Genomic DNA, 18,447 nt, shown 5'->3' with positions numbered 1-18,447 from the left:
CATTGGCTTCTCCACTACCTGTGTCAAAAAGTTATCATCAATGCATTGCAGGCTCCTCCTGGACTGTGTATGTCTCTCTGTCTTGCCTTCCCAACAAGTAGCAGGGTGATTGAAGTCCCCTGTGAGCACCAGGGCATGTTATCCTGAGGCTACTTTCAGCAGTAGAAGCAGCCTTTGGTAGAAGGCCTCATCAAATTCCTCTTCCTGATCAGGTGGCCTGTAGTAAGCACAAGAGTGTTGCTAATATTAGCCTGCCCCTTAATTTTTAACCATAAGCTTTCAACATGTTCTTCATTCCCCTCCTAGGCAGAGCTTGATAGATTCCAGTTGCTGTCATATAAAGAGCAACTCGCAACACCTTGCTTTGCTGCTTTGTGTTTCCTAAACAGTAAGTAGCTGTTCATTCCAGTCATGCAGGACATCCCACCACGTCTCCACAGTTGCAGTGAGGTCACGGCCCTGCGGCCGCACGCAGGTCTCTTCTTCTTCCTGTTGACTTCCCATGCTACGGATGCAGGTGCACAGGTGCTTCAGAGACAGGGGTATGCAGGTGGCCAGGCATTTCATCCCAGGAGGGATACAGGAGGAATCACCACAGCCATACACACCCTTGAGGCAGTTGGCCTTCTGGCTCTCATCTTGGAAGGTAGCTAAGGAACGTTTGTTGCTGCAGTCAGCCACCCCGTGCTCCCCACAAGGCTTCTCACTCCCAATCTGCCTCAGAGTGGGACAGAGGTGCCTGTGGTGGTGGCTGTGGAAGAAGTGCCCAGGCCATTGTTCTCTTGGCTGCCTTTTGCCCAATGTGTGGGTGGGTTTGGTTGGGTTTTTTTTTGGTTTTTTTTTTTTTTTTTGGTTTTTTTTTTTTTTTGGTTTTTTTTTTTTTGTTTTTTTTTTTTTTTTTTTTTTTTTGGTTTTTTTTTTTTTTGTTTGTTTGTTTGGTTTTGTTTGTTTGTTTGTTTGTTTGTTTGTTTTTTGTGGTGGTGTTTGTTTGTTTTAATCTGTTTTTCTGTGGCTTATGAGAAGGGGTTGCTACTTTGGGAAAGAGAGGCACGGAGAGCATCCTTCCCGTTGCCAATCTGCTCATTTTCCACAGCAGTAGCTGTGCATCACTGTCTAATTTTTCAGCTGAGGGGAAGAGCCACTTGATCCATTTTCATGTATCCACTCTTAGTAAGAATGTGGGTAAAATATCACCTGCCACGGTATTTCCCAGGAATTAGGTCCATATCAGTTCAATTTCATACAAACTCATCCCTATCCACAATACTGCTAATTCACACTGGTGTAGGTAAATATTTCTTTGTGTATATTTTTGAGTGTGAATGAGAGCTAATGTTACTATTTAATACCTCTGGAGAACAGCATTTTTATCTTTCCCAAAACTGACATGATTTCCCCATCAGGAAGCAGTTCAGTACATGAATCCATACTTTGAAGTCAGAAGGAGCATTTATGTGCCTAAATATAAGCATGCTCTGAAATTGAATTGGGCTGTAGTCAGAGAAGGGTAATGAAAAAATCCATTAGTAGTCCCAAGCACATGTGGTTTGATCTCTATTTAAAACAAATGCATTCCAGTGTAGCATTTCAAAATGTCTTTGCTGAGCTTTTCTTTTCTGTGATCACTGAAAATCCTCACTGCGCTTGCTTAAGGCTGTAAATTGAATATGTCAGTATCACCTTATCAGGTGTTTTTTTTCTGTCTTGGATTCTGTTTTCTTTTCTATGCAAAGTGCTTTATAGTACTTCACTAACTGACAAGAATTTAGAATTTAATTAAAATTTATTTTGTTTGTGAATGACCTACAGAAGGCAATGTTACAATTGTTCTTATAACAGTAGCTAACAAGGTTTTTGCAAACCTTAATGGTTGATTAAAAAAACATACCGTCTGTAGCTTTTCTTACACCTTTGATTTTTTTTTTTAAGACATTCATACAATTTAAAAATAGTATTATACTCAGTAACGGAGCACCAGTAACATGGAAAACTGGTGTGGTTTGGTGGATTTTTTTTGTTAAGTTACTGCCAACATTCAGATGTATTAACCAAAAATGATTCTTAGAGGGGAAGAAGGCTAAAATTAAGTTGACTTGCTTGATTTATTTTGAACATTTTGAGGCTAATTGTAATGTCAGTGTTTCCTTATAGAATTAAGTGTGGTTGTGTTTCCCCCCTACCACGTTATCATTTCTAAATGGATGATGAAGAAAAAAATGACAGAATTATGGCTTTCTCATAGGTGTGAAGTCTAAAAAAATATATTGTGTGTCTGCGCTTTAACCTTTAAATAATTAGAAAAGCTAGAGTTACAATATCTATTTGGAGACAGACTTTAGAATAAAAGGCAGAATAACACTTACTCTGTTTTAACCATTTCATTTTCTATGTGTGCTGCACATCGCCCAGGATCCAACTAACAGGCCAGTGCACAGTGGATATTTTCCAGTGAAAACAGGTTCCTCAGAGCACTGCAAGTTATTATTGTAACTTGCCTTGCTTCACACCAATCATCTGCTTCTATGCAACTGTTTTATTTGGGTTAAACGGACTTTTTTCTCCTCCCCCTTAGGACTTTAGGTTATTGTTTCACAGGCACTTTCTGCAAGTTTTCACTCTTAATACTATCCTCCTTGCTCAGGGCTTATTAATTCAGGGCTTGCATTCTTGTTTCATTTTTATATGCATTGCAGCAGAACGCTGAAGGGTGGGGGAAATAACTAAACAGCAAACAAATCTATAAAACCAAACTATCCTGCGCTTTGCTCCCATTCCTTTGCACTCTGCCTTTCTCTCCTCCACCTACCTGCTTCCCCATAGGAATCATCTGTAACTCTCTGTTTACACTGCAGTAAGTAAAGAAATGCCTGTTCTTTTTTGATGGTACGAGACAGGTGTTAAAGAGATATGGGTGTACAGGTTGAGTGTGTGAGATTGTTTTGGCTTGTCATTTTTTGCCTCTTGGTTCATTCATGAATCTAGATTTGTGTCAGCAGAATTGTTCAAGTCACAAATGCGTATGAGGAAGAACATGGGTGACTCCTTGTCTTTATGGCATTCATGAAAGTCTGCCTATTGACTGAGTTATTTCAGGTGTTCAGTTTTAGAGGGTGCCAGGAACTGGCCCTTTTAAGTGTGCTTGTTTCGTGTTACAAAGGTAGCAGTAGCTACAATGGTAACTGTAAGAACTGGAAGATTTATTGCTTTCTTAGGCAATCTGTAGGTAGCTTTTATTATCATTATCAATGCTCTTATTCCTCAGGAACCCATTAAGGTGTCACTAAAGCAGCTTTCTTCTTTGGAATTAAAACCCTGGAAATCTTGAAAGTCTAATTTTATGTTGACTTTATAAGTTACCAGATTTTTAAAGAAAACTTAACAGCTGAACACTGTTGTTCTTATTATTGCTGTTCAGTAGTGATCATTAGTAGCACTCTTTACATGTTTTTTTTTTACTTCCCTTAATCAGCTTTCACAATGATTTGCTGTGTTTATTTAGTTTTAAAACCACTGATGTTTATCTCACAGCTTTCATGTCTTGTGGGATTTGCTTAGCAAGATGCTCCAGCAGCAGCATAGCTGCAGGCCTGTAAATACTCCTTTATAAAAGCTTCACTGCAATTACTTCCCTGCCTAAACACCTTTTTGAAGAGGGACTATGCAGTAGAAGCCATTCTGACTTGGAGCTTATTCCCTGTTTAAAGGTGTCTGAGATTTGAAAAAGTGTCCACGTACTCCATGCTCCAAAGGACTGTCTCACTTCCTATGCTAGAGAGGTAGTCTTTGTTGGGCTTCTAGCCATTGCTGTCTTTCAGATAAAAAATATTGAAAAGGGTCACAAATTATTTCTTCAGTAATGCACAATATTTGTCTGACTTTGTGTTTCTTATAATCAAGTGGCTGTATCATACATGGTGAATGTTTCAAATATTTTCTTCCCGAGACACTGAGTGCAGGCTTGTTTTGCAGTTTAAAGGGTAAAAAAAGAATTTACTTTCTTAGCCCTCCATCCCAACTCAGAATCCAAATGCAAGAATATAAAGTGGTTCTGTTCATTTTATTAAGACAACAGAAAATACGTGAACAGAGAAGAATAATTAATATCCTTGATACTCTTGTTACAAAGTAACTCGAATATATTTTTTTCTGTCACAATTCTTCACTTGTGTTTTTAAGTTCTGGTTAAGTACTTAAAGGACTTGCTAAATATAGCTTAAAATTTTTAGGTCATACCAAGTAGCTAATTACTTCAGGTATCTTTAGCTAATAAACTGACTTTAGTAGTTTAGTGGTGTGAATATTTGATTGGTTCCTCATTAAAGCTGCATTGTCCTTCCAGATTGTTCGGATTTTTGAAGCAACATGTGTTTGATGGAAACAGTTATGTGTTAAATTTTGAAGTTTTCTATGTAAATTTTCAACATTATTCTTTCTACCCCAACTTGCTGTCAAATGCTTGCAGAAAAATCTTTGTTAGCCTACTGTGGTAATAATGCCCTCCCTCCCCACTTTTTTTAATAAAAATACTTCATGCTGAGGAGGCTACATTATTGGAATTTAAAATATATGTATGCATAGTAATAATATGTAGCATTATATGTACTATGCATGCATATATTTTATATTTAAACGTACAAGTAGATGTGCATAAGTGTACAAGTGTGTAGCTAACAGATGTGGTGAAAAGTTAAGAACATAACAAAAAAGCTCTCCTTGAGAAGAATACTTAGGCAATATGTGACTGTAGTATATAGTCACCAAATGATATTCATAAGAGAGTGTTATAACTCATTGCAGGTAACACTGACAGAAATTTAGACTCACCTTGTATCCTTCAAGTGCTGCTTTTATGAAGATTTCCTGTTGCATAAGGTTCAAAGCATTGTTCAAAAGCAGTGGTGTTTCAGGATATGTGTTATCCTGTGCAGTTGTTTTCTTCACATTTAGAAGTCCATGTATAATGTATAAGGTAAAATAGAATTTAAAGGATCGTTGGAAATATGAAACTGTTTTTTGTTTACAAGAAGCTGTATCAAAGTAGTTTCAATGTATGCTCTTCACCAATGTTTTTCTCTCTTTCATAGTAGAGTAACTTATTTCTCTGTAGCGCACTTTCATGGAAAATCTCAGGTGTAATTTAATGTAATTTAAAAAGTGCCTAAGATGGCTAACATCAATGTGATTTTATGATTCTGGTAGTTTATTTATGCTATTTTATTATACTTGTTTTTTCCCCTTAAAATGGATTACTTCTAGGTATATTGTTGTCACTTGATTTAAGTTTTGAAGTCCTTTTTGAAATGGGATTATGCACTAAAAAGCTCAAAGGTTAAAACATCAATAATAGTCTATAGGGATATGAGCCACTACCAGAAATAACTTGATGCCTCATTAGTTGTCATTGAGATATATGCTGTAAAGTGTTTTTTCTTCCTAAACTTTTGTAGTCTGTGATGTGCCATTTTCAAAGTAGCTTATGAAGCCACTGCATACTTTAATAAAAAAAACACACTATAAAGTCCTGTGAATTTGTTAGTTGTGGGTTTTTTTTTCCATTCTTGGAGAAGGTATTTCCTTTTCCTCATAGACGAAGGAAAAAATAATTTTAAAAAAAAAAAAAAAAAGAAACAAAAAAACCCAGAAGATTGGGGAGTACATAAAAGAAGCTTAGTGACCAGAAAGCAAAATGGGTTGATGTTGGTTTGTTTGGTTTTCTGTTTGGTTGTTTTTCTTCCAGATTAATGATTGACAGCTTCTGAACGTGGGGAAAAACTGAAACACAAAGCAGAATAATTTGTGGAAAAAAGGAGTAGTCTTTCTGATGGGGCGTGTGCTGGTAAACCAATGCAGCTGTTAAATTTTTCCAAGAAAAGGAGCTGCAGTGGGTCAAGGTGATGGTAAAATAGTCAAGAACTTTGTGTTAATTCATACACTCGTGGAAGCACTTGCAGAAAGTAGCAGAAAGCTGGTGGAAACTGAGGCAAAATGTATACAGAGGGGAAGAAATAGGATTTAGTACCTCATTTATTTCCTCTAAATAAAACCTTTTTTCTTGCACTCAGGTGGGCACTGTGCCAGCACGTGTTAAGTGGCATCACAGTTTCCATTTGAGTATAGGCAGACAGAGGATATGCCGTGTTTCCTGGGCAATTCTTTATAAATGCTAAAATTAATCATTAATGATGATGGATTCAGATTGTGTTGGTCATGGCAATAGAAGTGAAGTCTGAGGCTCAGCATTTCTTTACTTGGGAAACTGGTTGTCCTTTCCAGAGATGGTACAGCCTCTATAACCAGCTGCAGCAAAGCAAGATTTCACTTAAGTAGGCTGAATTACAGATGAAACTGTTGCTAAGTAGCTAGTAGAAGTCTTGAGCATGAAAAAGTGTAGAGTCAGTACTTCTTTCAGGAATATAACGTGAGGTGTGTGTGTTTGCTTAAATCCATTAAAAATACATCAAGAATTTGAGATGATCCAATATGAAGCAGCCACATCATAGCTGAGCCTGAAATTCCACCTACCTAAATATCATTACTTTTTCTCAAGTTCGATTAATTTTATTTCCACTGTTGGCAGAATAATCACCTAGGTATTATATGAAGCATGATCTATTTTTTCTACAATTGTGTTTTATACACTAGAATTCTTTTTCATTACAGTACTAGAAGAAAAGCAGAAATGAAAAATTAAGAAGTTATTTCCCTCTAAATGGTCTTGAAGTGACATTGAAAACTTTAGAACTGCACAATACGTTGTGCTACAAACTCTATTTTGCATGTCAGTAATAGAAGATTTAGTTTTGAACGTATGATGCTTAATTTTCTGAACTAGAGGTGCAGAAGTAAGGGTGTTTTGACTTTGCTTTTTGTCCTTTGGATGGAACATTTTTGCCTTATTTCCAACCTCTCATCTGTTGATAGTTTCAGTGGATTTTATTTCACCTGCTGAGAATGTCACTGCATAGAGAAATCACACTAAGAGCTGAAATTCAGTTTAGACCATGTAAGCATTTAAGTTCTAGCAGGATTATATGAGGAAGTATACATGAGACATTAGTGCTAAAATACTTGCTACAGTTTCTGACCTAGTGGTATACCAGCTACCAGAAATGGTGTAGCAGGAAAAAGTGTTCCTTTCTATGTGCAAATTAAGAGTTGGTATGTGACCAGATCCCAAAGGGAAGGAAGATGATGTCATGTACAGAAAAGAGGGTAGAAATAATTGGAAATGGAAAATTACTTAAGCAAGATAGAGGAGAAGAGCTTAGTGTACACATTGTATCTCTCTTAATCCAGCAAGCAGTTCTTCCCAGTAGTTGCTTAATCTGTGGGTGATTTATATAAGTTGTGTTAAATTTTTACATGAAGCATTCTGTTACTATGGTGATAGGTGCCACTCCACGCAGATTTTTAAAATAAAATTAAGGCAGTTCTTTGTATTCAGTAAGGGTATTCTTTGTATTCACAAGGGTTATGAACTCAGAGACCTGCAGGTTCCTTAAATGCGCAGGGAAAGGATCTAGACTTTTAGAAGCATTTTGTAGGTTGCATAAGAAATATCCTCTTATATAGCATTATTTAACATTATTTTTCACAATGGAATTTTTTTTCCTCTTCCTTTAGTATCTTAAATGGTGTTTGCTCACCATTCTGCTTTCTTCCATCACCGTCAGTTCTTACGCAGGTTTTTGATGGGGGAGGGCAGAGTGGGGTGCTGCAGGTACAAATGAACTCTGGCTTCAGGAATTAATATTAGAGTGAGGATGCCATAGACCCACTGGCAAGAAACTGCAGATATTGAAGAATTGTACCATAAGCGGGGAAGAAAGCAAATTTTTCTGAACGGCATTGGGAAGAAAATCAACAGGATTTGTGTGGGAAGTGAAGAGGAGTTGAAAATGGCACCTAGATTGTGAGCTTGTGGGACATAAGGTGGTGGAGTTGTTGATGGAGATAGGGGAGAGAAGGGGGAAGCAGGGAGGATTTGGGAAGAAAACGTGATTTCAGTTTTTCAGCATACTGCGTTAGGGCTGGTGGCAAATATCCAGAAGGAGATTCTGAACTGCGAATGTGAACAGAAGGGATGAGAGATCTGTGACTCATCCGCAGAGAGATGATAATTAAAGCAGCATGATTTTAGGAGGCTGCTGTGCAATAGGGAAGAGGTTGCAGGAAAAGGGAGAGGAACAGCCATGACAGGAGACTCTTTTGGAGCAGCTCAGTGGGAAGAAAGGGGAAGCACGTATTTTGGGACGACCACTTAGAAATACAGTATAGGTTTTTAGCAATGGCTGTGTTCTTTTAGAAATTCATTTTGTATGGCAGCAGCCAAGGCTTACCTATATAAGCATTGGGCTGTTGTATAGCTTAAGAGGAGCTTGCTATTGCATTTTAGGCAGTGAGACAGGAAAAAGGTATTTCCTCTTCCCCTTTCTCTGTTCCAAACGTTTATAATTGTCAGTGTCCTCAAGGCCCACAGCTTTTGTATCCAAAGTCCTGCTAGACCTCTTAAAACGTGGTAAAGCACCTTGGGAAACCTCTGCCTGTGTCATACTGTTAATTCTTTGCCTGTTGCTCAAGGAGGTCATTACCTGTTCGACAGCTGCTGTAGCTTTAGGGGTGTTTAAGAGCTTTTTGTGAAGGGGGGTTGGAAGGGAGGAAGTTGGAGCTGTATATCTGCCAATTTCTATGTTATTATTCTAGTAGTTACCCAGACATACCTGTAAATGGCAGTCTGAGCAGAGTTCCTAAATATTCAGTTTTCTAATTGTCATGCTCTATAGAACACAGCATATTGCCGTAGCCTATACTACATCGATCAAGTTTATTGTTTCAAAGCTGTCATTGTTTCATCCTGCCATCAGCTGTATTAGATACATTTTCCATGCATTTCCTAAGAAGTAAAAGGCTAAATTAACTCAACCTATCTTACTGTTGTACCTGTTTGGAAATTATGTACTACTGTCCTGATCCAAGAAAAGCAATTAAGGATAATAATAGATGATGGTACTATGAAAGCTATAAAACTTTTGTCGTCTTCATGTATTGCCAAAGCTTTAGACTGTCATTACTGTTGTTGAGAACTTTTGTGAGAACCTTCAGTAACAACTTCAGCAAACCTCACTCTTGTGGCTCTCTTGCTATAGCTGAATTGGTCAGGATTCAGATCAAGTGAACCTTTATAGAGCAAATGACATATTCTCCATAGAGCTAGTGACAGTTGAACAGGCTCACTGTGGTCTCTTTGAAGCCAGAACAGCTTATTTTTGATGGTGCAGTGCTGAGGTTGAAGGGAGCAGGAGTTATGATTTGAGAATCTCAAGTTACGTATTTTTTAATTGTTGCTAAGTAGCAAGACTGACAGACCATCCATTTGACATATACTGGTATTAAAGAATTCAGTTATAATCAATTTGAGAAGCAAAGGGATTTAAAGACTGGCTTGGTTTAATTTGAACCAATGGCTACATTGCTCAAGAGTGATTCTATGCCAAAGGTTTAACAGTCCATGAGAGACTGAAGCCTCTTTTAGCTGTCATGCAACTCATTATTTTTTTGTTACAAATAGAGAACTGGAGTGACATGGTTTAGAACATTTTGTGTGACTTCAAAGTAGTGGTGACAGCAACTCTATTAGACATCTGTTTTTAAGCAGTACATAAAGTCTAGCTGTTGCCCTCTTAAAAGTAGGCATGAAAGATGTGTGGGATTGCTCATGAAAGATGCATTTCCCAAGCAGTTTCACTACCACTTTTTAAATGGTGTTCCTAACATTACCTCCATTTCATTGGCAGAATAGTGATAAAGCCAGTGCAATATACACAAACACACACATGTAAATTGCCTTCATGCGGGTTAAATTTGACTGCAGAGTGAAACAAGTGTAAAAGCCAGTGAAGAAGTTTCACCAGAAGCAGCTTGAAAGCTGCCTGGAGAGGATGCATGCTTTTGTGGCAAGTTCTTGTTCTTCAAAAGTTGCTCCAGTTGCCTCCATCTCTGTAGCACCACGCAGCCTGCTTTGGAGCAATGCGACTGTCGTGTGAATTCAAAGGGACGTGTTTGGGCTGGCATATTACGTGAGAATCAGATCTGGTTTTTGTTCTTGGCAATCAGGTAACCTGCTTCTGTATCAATTCTGCCTAAGAAATTTTCTTCTCTTGGAGGAAAAAAATAAATTAGGATCACTAAATATACATGAGCAAGTAAGGAATTCTGCTGAGCAAGAAAATACAGTGAAAGAAGTCCATGCCCTCTCTTGAGCACCCTGATCTAAGAATTACTAGAAATGCTCAAGTGTTGCTGATCTGTTGCTGAAGGAATTAATAAGCACATTTCTGCAATTCTCCCTGTTTGTATCCCTTAACTATTTGTATGTATATATTTTATTTTGTGAGCTGACATAACTTTATTCTGAAGTTACGTCATGGAGCTGACAGGAACTTTAGACTGCCAAAAAGAGAGCAGTGCAGCACCTACCTAAAATATATGGCAACCCCACAAATAATAGTAATAGAATCAGTAGTAGTGTTAGTATGTTCCAAGACTATAGCCTGCAAGTACCCTGAGAGGGGGTGTTTGACAGGTAATAGCAACAGGTAATTTGGCAGGTGAAGTGCTGAGGTTAAACCCTCAGCCCTGAATGAGGGTTGGCATAGGGATGATGTCCACTACCAGGCAAGAAAAACCCTCCTGATTGGTTTGCAGACAAGGTCTGTCCAGCCTTGGGTGGGAACTGATTAGGACATCACCACCAGGTGCCCCTGCCTTTCACATTAACTTGGAGGTGGAGCAAGAAGCCACTTCTATAAGAGCTGTCTGGTTTGTAGTGGAGTTGGGAGACTTGTCTACATAATGTATGTGTGGTGTGGGATTTCTGGCTATTGGAAGGGCTCCCTGACTTTTCACAGCAAGTGGTGTTCCCAGGATGGTAGAGCAAGATCATGAGTTTCTATCTAGGAAGTAGAATGAGATGGCCGGTCTTGTAGATCTCAGTACTTCACATTTTGAACTGAGATTTAATCAACCTGGAAGCAAAGAAAAGAACTAAAGAATGAGAAGACTGCTGGTGTAATTAGCTGACCTCATTCTCCACTTCTGTCACATACTAATGCAAAAGTTTAAAAAGAGGGAACTAGGGAGAGGAGAAGATAAAATGGGCAAATAGAGTATCATAAACATTGCTTTTGAAAAGTAAGATCTACAGATGTTTGGGATTTATATATGTTGCCTCATGTGTGAATTTTTCTAAGTGTCAGGTGCAGAGTGAGGTGAGATGTGGGCATTTTGCGGAATAGTTACCAGTCAGTGCTGCCTAATTCAGTGGGTTTAATTTAAAGGTATTTAGTAATTATTTATGATATGATAGTGACTTTGCAGAAAAAAAATTCCAATTTTTGTAGAATAATGTGGAACTGTGCATATGAAGGTTAGAAGTTCTGGAAGAAATGTAAGTGATGCCTCTCAGTTGCAGTGTAGCATAGGTCTTGCTAGTCTTTAAAATAGGTTTGAAAATTATACCAGCATTGAAAGTGCAGAACTGTCTTTCTGATTGTGGTGGTTTGTTCTTACTTGCTTTTCCCATCTGCATTTTTACCTTACTGCACTTTTTTCTTTTTTTTCCTGTTTTGAACTTTGTGTGTCTTTTTTTTTTTTTTTAGCCTAATTCCAGCTGCCTGCACAAAGGTCAAATTTGCTTTTTTGATGAACGAGACAGAGCTAGAAAGGGTGACCATGAAAATCTGATATTAGTAATTAAGTTGTTCTGTGATATTCCTCTTTTACTTCACTGTCCTGGCGGATGACACTTTCTCACTTTCCTCTTTGAAACTACTAATAGCCAATATTTGACTACATCTTCAGGAAGTATAAATTAATCCAGAACTGCTTTTGTTGCTTTATCAACAACTTGTGTTAATAATAATCTTTTAGAAAATAATGTGCATTTGGAAAGTAAACTTCGGCTGTTTCAGCTGTTGTTTAGTTGGTTAGATGACCATATAGCCTAGCTTTAGTTATAGTTTGTCAGTGAATGTATGAAATCATAGAATCATTTTGGTTGGAAGAGAACTTAAGATCATGAAGTTCAACTGGTAACCCAGGACTGCCAGGTCACCGCTAAACCATGTCCCTAAGCACCACATCTACACATCTTTTAAATCCCTACAAGGCTGGTGACTGCCACTTCCCTGGGCAGCCTGTTCCAGTGCTTGACAAACCCTTTCGGTGAAGAAATTTTTCCCAATATCCAGCCTAAACCTCCCCTGGCACAACTTGAGGACATTTCTACTTTTCCTGTTGCTTGTTACCTAGGAGAAGAGATGTCCTTTCAGGTAGTTGTAGAGAGTGATAGTGTCTCCGCTGAGCTTCCTTGTCTCCAAGCTAAGCAGTCCCAGTTTCCTCAGCTGCTCCTCATAACACTTGTGCTCTAGACCCTTCACCAGCTTCATTTCCCTTTGGACTCCGGTACCCCAATGTCCTCCTTGTAGTGAGGCCCCCAAAACTCAATGCAGTATTTGAGGTGTGGCTTCACCTGTGTGGAGTACAGGAGATTGATCAGTTCCCTAGTTGTGCTGGCCACACTGTTTCTGAAGCAAGCCAGGATGCTGTTGGCCTTCTTGGGCACACTGCTGGCTCATATTCAGGTCATTGTTATGTAGCAACCCTGAGTCCCTTTTCTGTGACAGGCAGCTTTCCAGCCACTCTTCCCCAAGCCTGGAGTGTTATTTGGGGTTGTTGTGACCAAAGTGCAGGACCTGGCACCTGGCCTTGGCCCGTCAATCAGCCTGTCCAGAACCTTCTGAAGAGCTTTTCTGCCCTCAAGCATATCAACACTCCTTCCCAACATGATGTTGTCTGCAAACTTACTCAGTCCCCTCATCCAGATCACCTTGTCACAGAAGGAGATCAGGTTAGTCAAGCAGGACCTGCCTTTCATAAACCCATGCTGACTGGGCCTGAACAGGTTGTCCTGTATGTGCTGTGCGATGGTACTCAAGATGATCTGCTCCGTAACCTTCTTTGGCACTGAGGTCAGGCTGACAGGCCTGTAGTTCCCCAGATCCTCCCTTCCAGCCCTTCTTGTAGATGGTGTCACATTTACTAACCTCCAGTCCACTGGTACCTCCCCAGTTAGCCAGAACGGCTCATAAATAATGGGAAGTGGTTTGATGAGCACCTCATCCATGGGTGGATCCTATCTGGCCCCACAGACTTATGGTCACTGACCATTTACCCTTGGACTGTGTGGGCTTCATTGTACTCCTTGCCCCTGTTTTCCAATTCAGGGTGCTGGATACTCAGAGGGTGGGTGATCTTACTGTTGAAGGCTGAGGCTAGGAAGGCGTTCAGTACCTCAGCCTTTTCCTCGTCCTTGGTCACTATGTTTCTCACCACACCAAACAGAGGATGGAGATTCTCCCTAGTCCTCCTTTTGCTGTTAACATCTTTATAGAAACACTTTATTATCTTTCATGGTAGTGGCCAGATTAAGTTCTAGCTGTGCTTTGGCCTTTCTAATTTTCTCACTGTGTAGCCTCAGGGAATCTTTGAAGTCTTTTTGAGTGGCCTGCCCCTTCTTCCATAGCCCATACACTTTCCTTTTCTTCCTGACTTCCAGCCAAAGCTTTCTGTTCATCCAGGCTGGTCTATATGCATGAAGTTCAGAGAATAAACAGGGGAAAATAAAGTATTTCCTCCTTGCTGTATTCGTGTAATTCAGTTCAGGGGTAAAGACAGTATTGTTTCACCGAGTGAATTGTTAGCTCGTGTGGGAGTAAAACTTGGTTGGAGATTTTTTTGTATGTTCTTGCTTTTCTGAAGTTGATGTTAAACTTGCATATGATCCGTTTCTTAGTTTAATTGCAATGTTTTGATACTGTTGTTAAACAGGTATTTAAGATGATCTTTCAAGAATAAGATATAGGCTCTTTGTCTAGGTATGGAATGAAGAGATGTTCTCCAGCTGTGGGTGGTATGCTGTTAAGAATACAAATTTATTTCTAATTGCACACTTAGTGACTCTTTTTATAGTCCTCAAGTGCTTTAAACTCTTTTAGTTGAAATGAAATGGGTATGAAAAAGCAATAATTGTAAATGGTAAAGGCCCCCAGTAATAAGCATTCAGCTTATCATTCTACCTAAGGGATGTTTGAAGAGGGTGAGAACAGTTATCCTCAGCACTTGCTTAAAGATAAAGCACAAAGAAGTGGAGTGACTTAAAAAATCTAAGGGGAAATAAACTGTTCACTATGAAAGTGACATGTAGGTTTTGCTCTTGGGATCATGCAGAGGCAGACTCAGACCTCATCTCTAGAGATGGCTGTGGGAAGTTAAAATGAGCTTGCAGGAATCAACTTGGTGACCTTTTCTAGGTTTCTTTGAATCCTAGACTTCAGGGCTGCTCTGGGCTATGCCAGCATGGATCTTTGCATTTTTTCACATTTCTGTGAGTTCATGCTTGAATTATATTTAGTTGGATGTCATCCATGTATAGAAATGTATGTTTTTGGAAGAGGTTTTTTACCTAAGCATTGCATTTGCTGTCTTCCATTTTTTTTAATCTTTTATGGTTTACTGAGATGCTGATTTTCCTGTTGCTTGAACGTGAAGATGTAGCATCAAGAATCAGCTGTCTGCTATGTGATGAATTCATTTAGCAATTCCTCTTATCATACCCTAGATTAATATGGAATTATGTGTTGAGGATGGAATTTAGGCGTGAGGCCGCCTGCTCCTATACATAGACTGGATGCCTGAGAAATCTTCCACTTGCTTTACTTTCTTCTGTATATTCAGAAGCATTTTATGTTATGCATTTATATATATATGTACTCTTGGTTTTTTTTCTTACCTTCATGACTGTGTGGTAGTTTCATTTCAAAGATGTAGCAGTGTTTCTCTGTTATTTGCTGGTTTCTTGGCTGTAATAAACCTCTACAGCATTTAAGAACCCAGAATACTTCTTCCCTTAGTAGTGAAACTTCTCAAACAGTACGCTTTTCAAGCTGAATGTTTAAACTTATAGTAAACTCTTCCTATTGCAAATGAAATATGAAATGTCTGCTTAGTAGCACTTCCCCTCCCTTCAATTTAAATGTTGTAATCCCTTCCCTGCTGTTTTTGCAAAATGATTCATAAGAATCCATGTGGAACATACACGTATCCAGACTGGAAATGTTACATGCCCTCCCACATACAACAATGAAACCTGTGGTTTGCTGCTAAGAAGGCAAATGCTTCATTGATACCTGTGTAGAATTAAACATGTTAAATTTTCTTTCTGGCTGTACTTACTGGGAAATGTTTCCTGAATGCCAACAGCTGTTATTAAGAAACTATTCCCTGATCAACCTGCTGCTTCTGCATGGGCTGTTTCACATAGAGCTTAAGACCACATTGGCTCTTCTTGCCTGAGTAACACTAGAAGCATGGATCAAAAGTTCATTTTTTAAAAACTGTTGTGTATAACAAAGTAATTTTTCTAAGAGGATAAAGTGATTTAAAAATGAGACTTAAACCATGAAAACTTAGTCACATTTTTCATGTGGTTATTAGGTAGGTTATAAAGTATATGTTCTAAACAAAGCTTCCACTAAACACCAGAAAGCTACAGTATCTGAGGAACTTAAAAAAGATTGGTTCTTTCATCAATGTTGGTCCTATTTCATGTGCTCTCTGCCTTTCTAATTCCATTTCTCTATGTCTACTGAGATTTTGGCCTGTTAGAAAAACTTCCATGGCCACTAGCTTGCCATCTGTTAGTCTTGCTTATAGAGACTGCCTCATGTGATACAGAAGGTGACAGAAACGTGCATCCAGCCCCCAGCAGGCAGGATGTAATAAGATGGTCCGACTCAAGTTTCCTGTGCATTTTGTATTCCATGTTTGCCTTCCTTCCCGTTGCATGGAGTGTTACAACAGCCAGTGGTTCCCTGTTCTTTTCTTCCTCCTCCCAGGGTTTTCTTTCTCGTCTTTGTCGGGGTGTGCAAACATGGCAGTTCAGCTTGGCTCAGCAGGAGCTGTTTAGCTTAGTTTTCTCTCTTAGTGACTTAGGACTATTGCTGGTACCTCTGGTTTTCAGTGTTGCCACTAGAAGCGGGTGAGTATTGTCCATGGCCTGAGACTGCTGGTTGAAGACACTTGTCTGGCCTACATGTAATTAGCTGATACGTGCCAAAAGGATGTAAAGTGGAGGAAGACCATTAGTGGTCTTAAGGAAGGAAGTAACAAAAACTAGTGGATAAACGTTTACCTTTTATTTCCTTTCTACTGTGGCTTCATACTTAGGTTATGTGAATCTCTTGATTCTGCTTGAGACTTTGAAATCTTCTGTTTTGTTCTAAAGACATTTCAATTCAGTTTAACTCTTTTTGAGGGTAAATCTAGGAAGTGTGAATGATTTGGTTAGTTTAACCTTCCTTTTCTGCTTTACTTTTTCAGGATTGCACAGTATATGAAACAGAGAATAAAATTCTTCATGTGGTGAGTAGTGTTTGGATTTTTATCAATAAATATATTTATAAAGAGTACATAGAATTACACAGCTGTGTGGGTTTTTTTCTTATTCTATGTAGTGCCAGTATGATAACAAACTAGTCTGGGTATGAATGAGTGAATGTATAGAACTACTTGTAGATAGGTAATGATATTATGGAAGCTGAATTTGGCATGTGAGAAGACAGGAACTTTGCAAGGGCTTGTGTTTGTCTGGCTCAGGCCCGTCTACTATTTGTAAAGCGTGATCAGAAGAATGACTTTGAAAAATGGCAATTCTATATATTTTTTTTTGAGAATGCTGGTTGCTAGGTTTCTGTGAACTCATATATATTTATTAGTGATATAGCTTCATTTATACAGATGTATTATAGGAGCATGGACCTAGACTAGAGACAGGAAAAGTAATGTGATTCTTTCCTTTTGAACTCTCAGCATTAATACAGTGGTGTGTTTCTAGAATTTGTTGATAATAGCTAAAGTAAATGAAATTCTTCAGGGAATCGGAACACAGGATGAGTTTGAAAGACTGGTACTTTGGTGGATGTAGAGTCAAAAGTTTGAGTAAACTTTGTCTGAAAACTGCACCTTAGTTTTAGATATCAAACTGCATTTCATGTTGTGGCTGTAGTTCAGTGAGCATTAAGTTAACATAGACCTTGTTTCTAAAAGTTAGATATGAAGATATTCTTCCGAAGAGTGAGTAATGAATTAGTTGAATTTATTCACCGTATTTCACATTTAGGTAGGTTTTGATATCTCACTGTTCTTACTACTGGAGCTTAGGCAGGAAAATACTATTTCTTTATTTTAAAACATGAGCTTACCAGTAAATTTTGCCATACTTTTTATTTTTTTTTTTCAGTGGTCCTATATGAAATACTTGGCAAGCTGAATTCTATAAGCTTTTGATGCTTTTATTTCACAATGTTGTGGAATAAAATGTCTTCTTGTATTTTTAAGTTTCACTGTCGTTCTTTCCCTGTGGGACAGAAAGAATTAGCAATTTTAGTGACACTGACATCATCATCTTTGCTAGGATGATCTCTGCAAGTATTTAAGTAATGGAGTTTTTAATTGCATAATCTTGGCAAAAGTTGAAGCGTTGTAAGTTTGAAATCATACATAGCCTGATTTTCAGTGCATGCTTGTTTTCTGCTATGAGTCAAGAGCTCTGACACTTGCCACTATATATCTTCTACAAAAGATATATATTAATATAGTCATCAACAGAAAATTTTGAGGAAACTAAGAGGGATTCATTTAAGATATGTCACTGCACAAATTTGAGACAGGTTTCAAAAGTTATCGTACATCATCCAGACTCACATAGGCTTATTTCTTTAATCCACAGTAACTTCACTGTGGTGACAGGGGGACATATGTATTATTGTGGAGAGCTTAACTAGGTTCTATGATTAGTGCTCAGTTTTTCAAGGAAACATGAACAGTGTTGAATGCTTTGCTGAAGCCTAGGATTAAAAATTACTATATGTATTACACGTAACTTGGATCATTTCTGACCATGACATTTCAGCTGGTGGATGAGATTTCACGGGGCAAAAACTGACCAAAAGCAATCAGATAAAGAGATGTCTGTGACTGAATAGTTAAAAGATGTGATTTGAAATTGCATTTTGAATTTGAGAGCAAGTATTTTACACGTGCAGCTAAAAAGGTTGGTAATGGATTTAGAATTGAAAACAGTCACAGTTCTGTCTAACCCCTCTCCTTGGAAGACAGGAAAAAGTGTTGTGGCTTTGGCCCTTTAGATAACCTGAGGAGGAACAATCTAACAGGAAGATTAAAAAGAGGGAAAAAGCCTACTGATACCAAGATCTTGAGTGCATGGTATTTTTATACCAGTGTCAAAGAAGAGAGGATGTTACATACTCTATGAGATAATAATACTTGAATGCACAAGAACAAGCTAGATTAAAGAGGCTGTAGAGGGGG

The 18,447-nt window shown here is 38.5% G+C and overlaps 1 protein-coding gene across 1 annotated transcript in view; it reads left to right on the top strand.

Annotated features, from left to right (window-relative positions):
* The window catches only part of CNKSR2 (connector enhancer of kinase suppressor of Ras 2), a gene marked incomplete at its 5' end in the record, with an annotated part of 181,132 nt that overhangs the window by 26,156 nt on the left and 136,529 nt on the right, over positions 1–18,447 (top strand). The window contains one exon of the mRNA XM_008942174.1: positions 16,438–16,479. Coding sequence (XP_008940422.1) covers positions 16,438–16,479 — 42 coding nt within the window. The remainder of the gene's footprint in view (positions 1–16,437; positions 16,480–18,447) is intronic.

This window comes from Merops nubicus, unplaced genomic scaffold, assembly GCF_000691845.1.
Source record: "Merops nubicus isolate BGI_N331 unplaced genomic scaffold, ASM69184v1 scaffold7606, whole genome shotgun sequence".
NCBI classification, from domain to species: Eukaryota; Metazoa; Chordata; class Aves; order Coraciiformes; family Meropidae; genus Merops; species Merops nubicus.
Note: the sequence above shows the minus strand (reverse complement) of the source record. Positions and strands in the feature narration are given on the sequence as shown.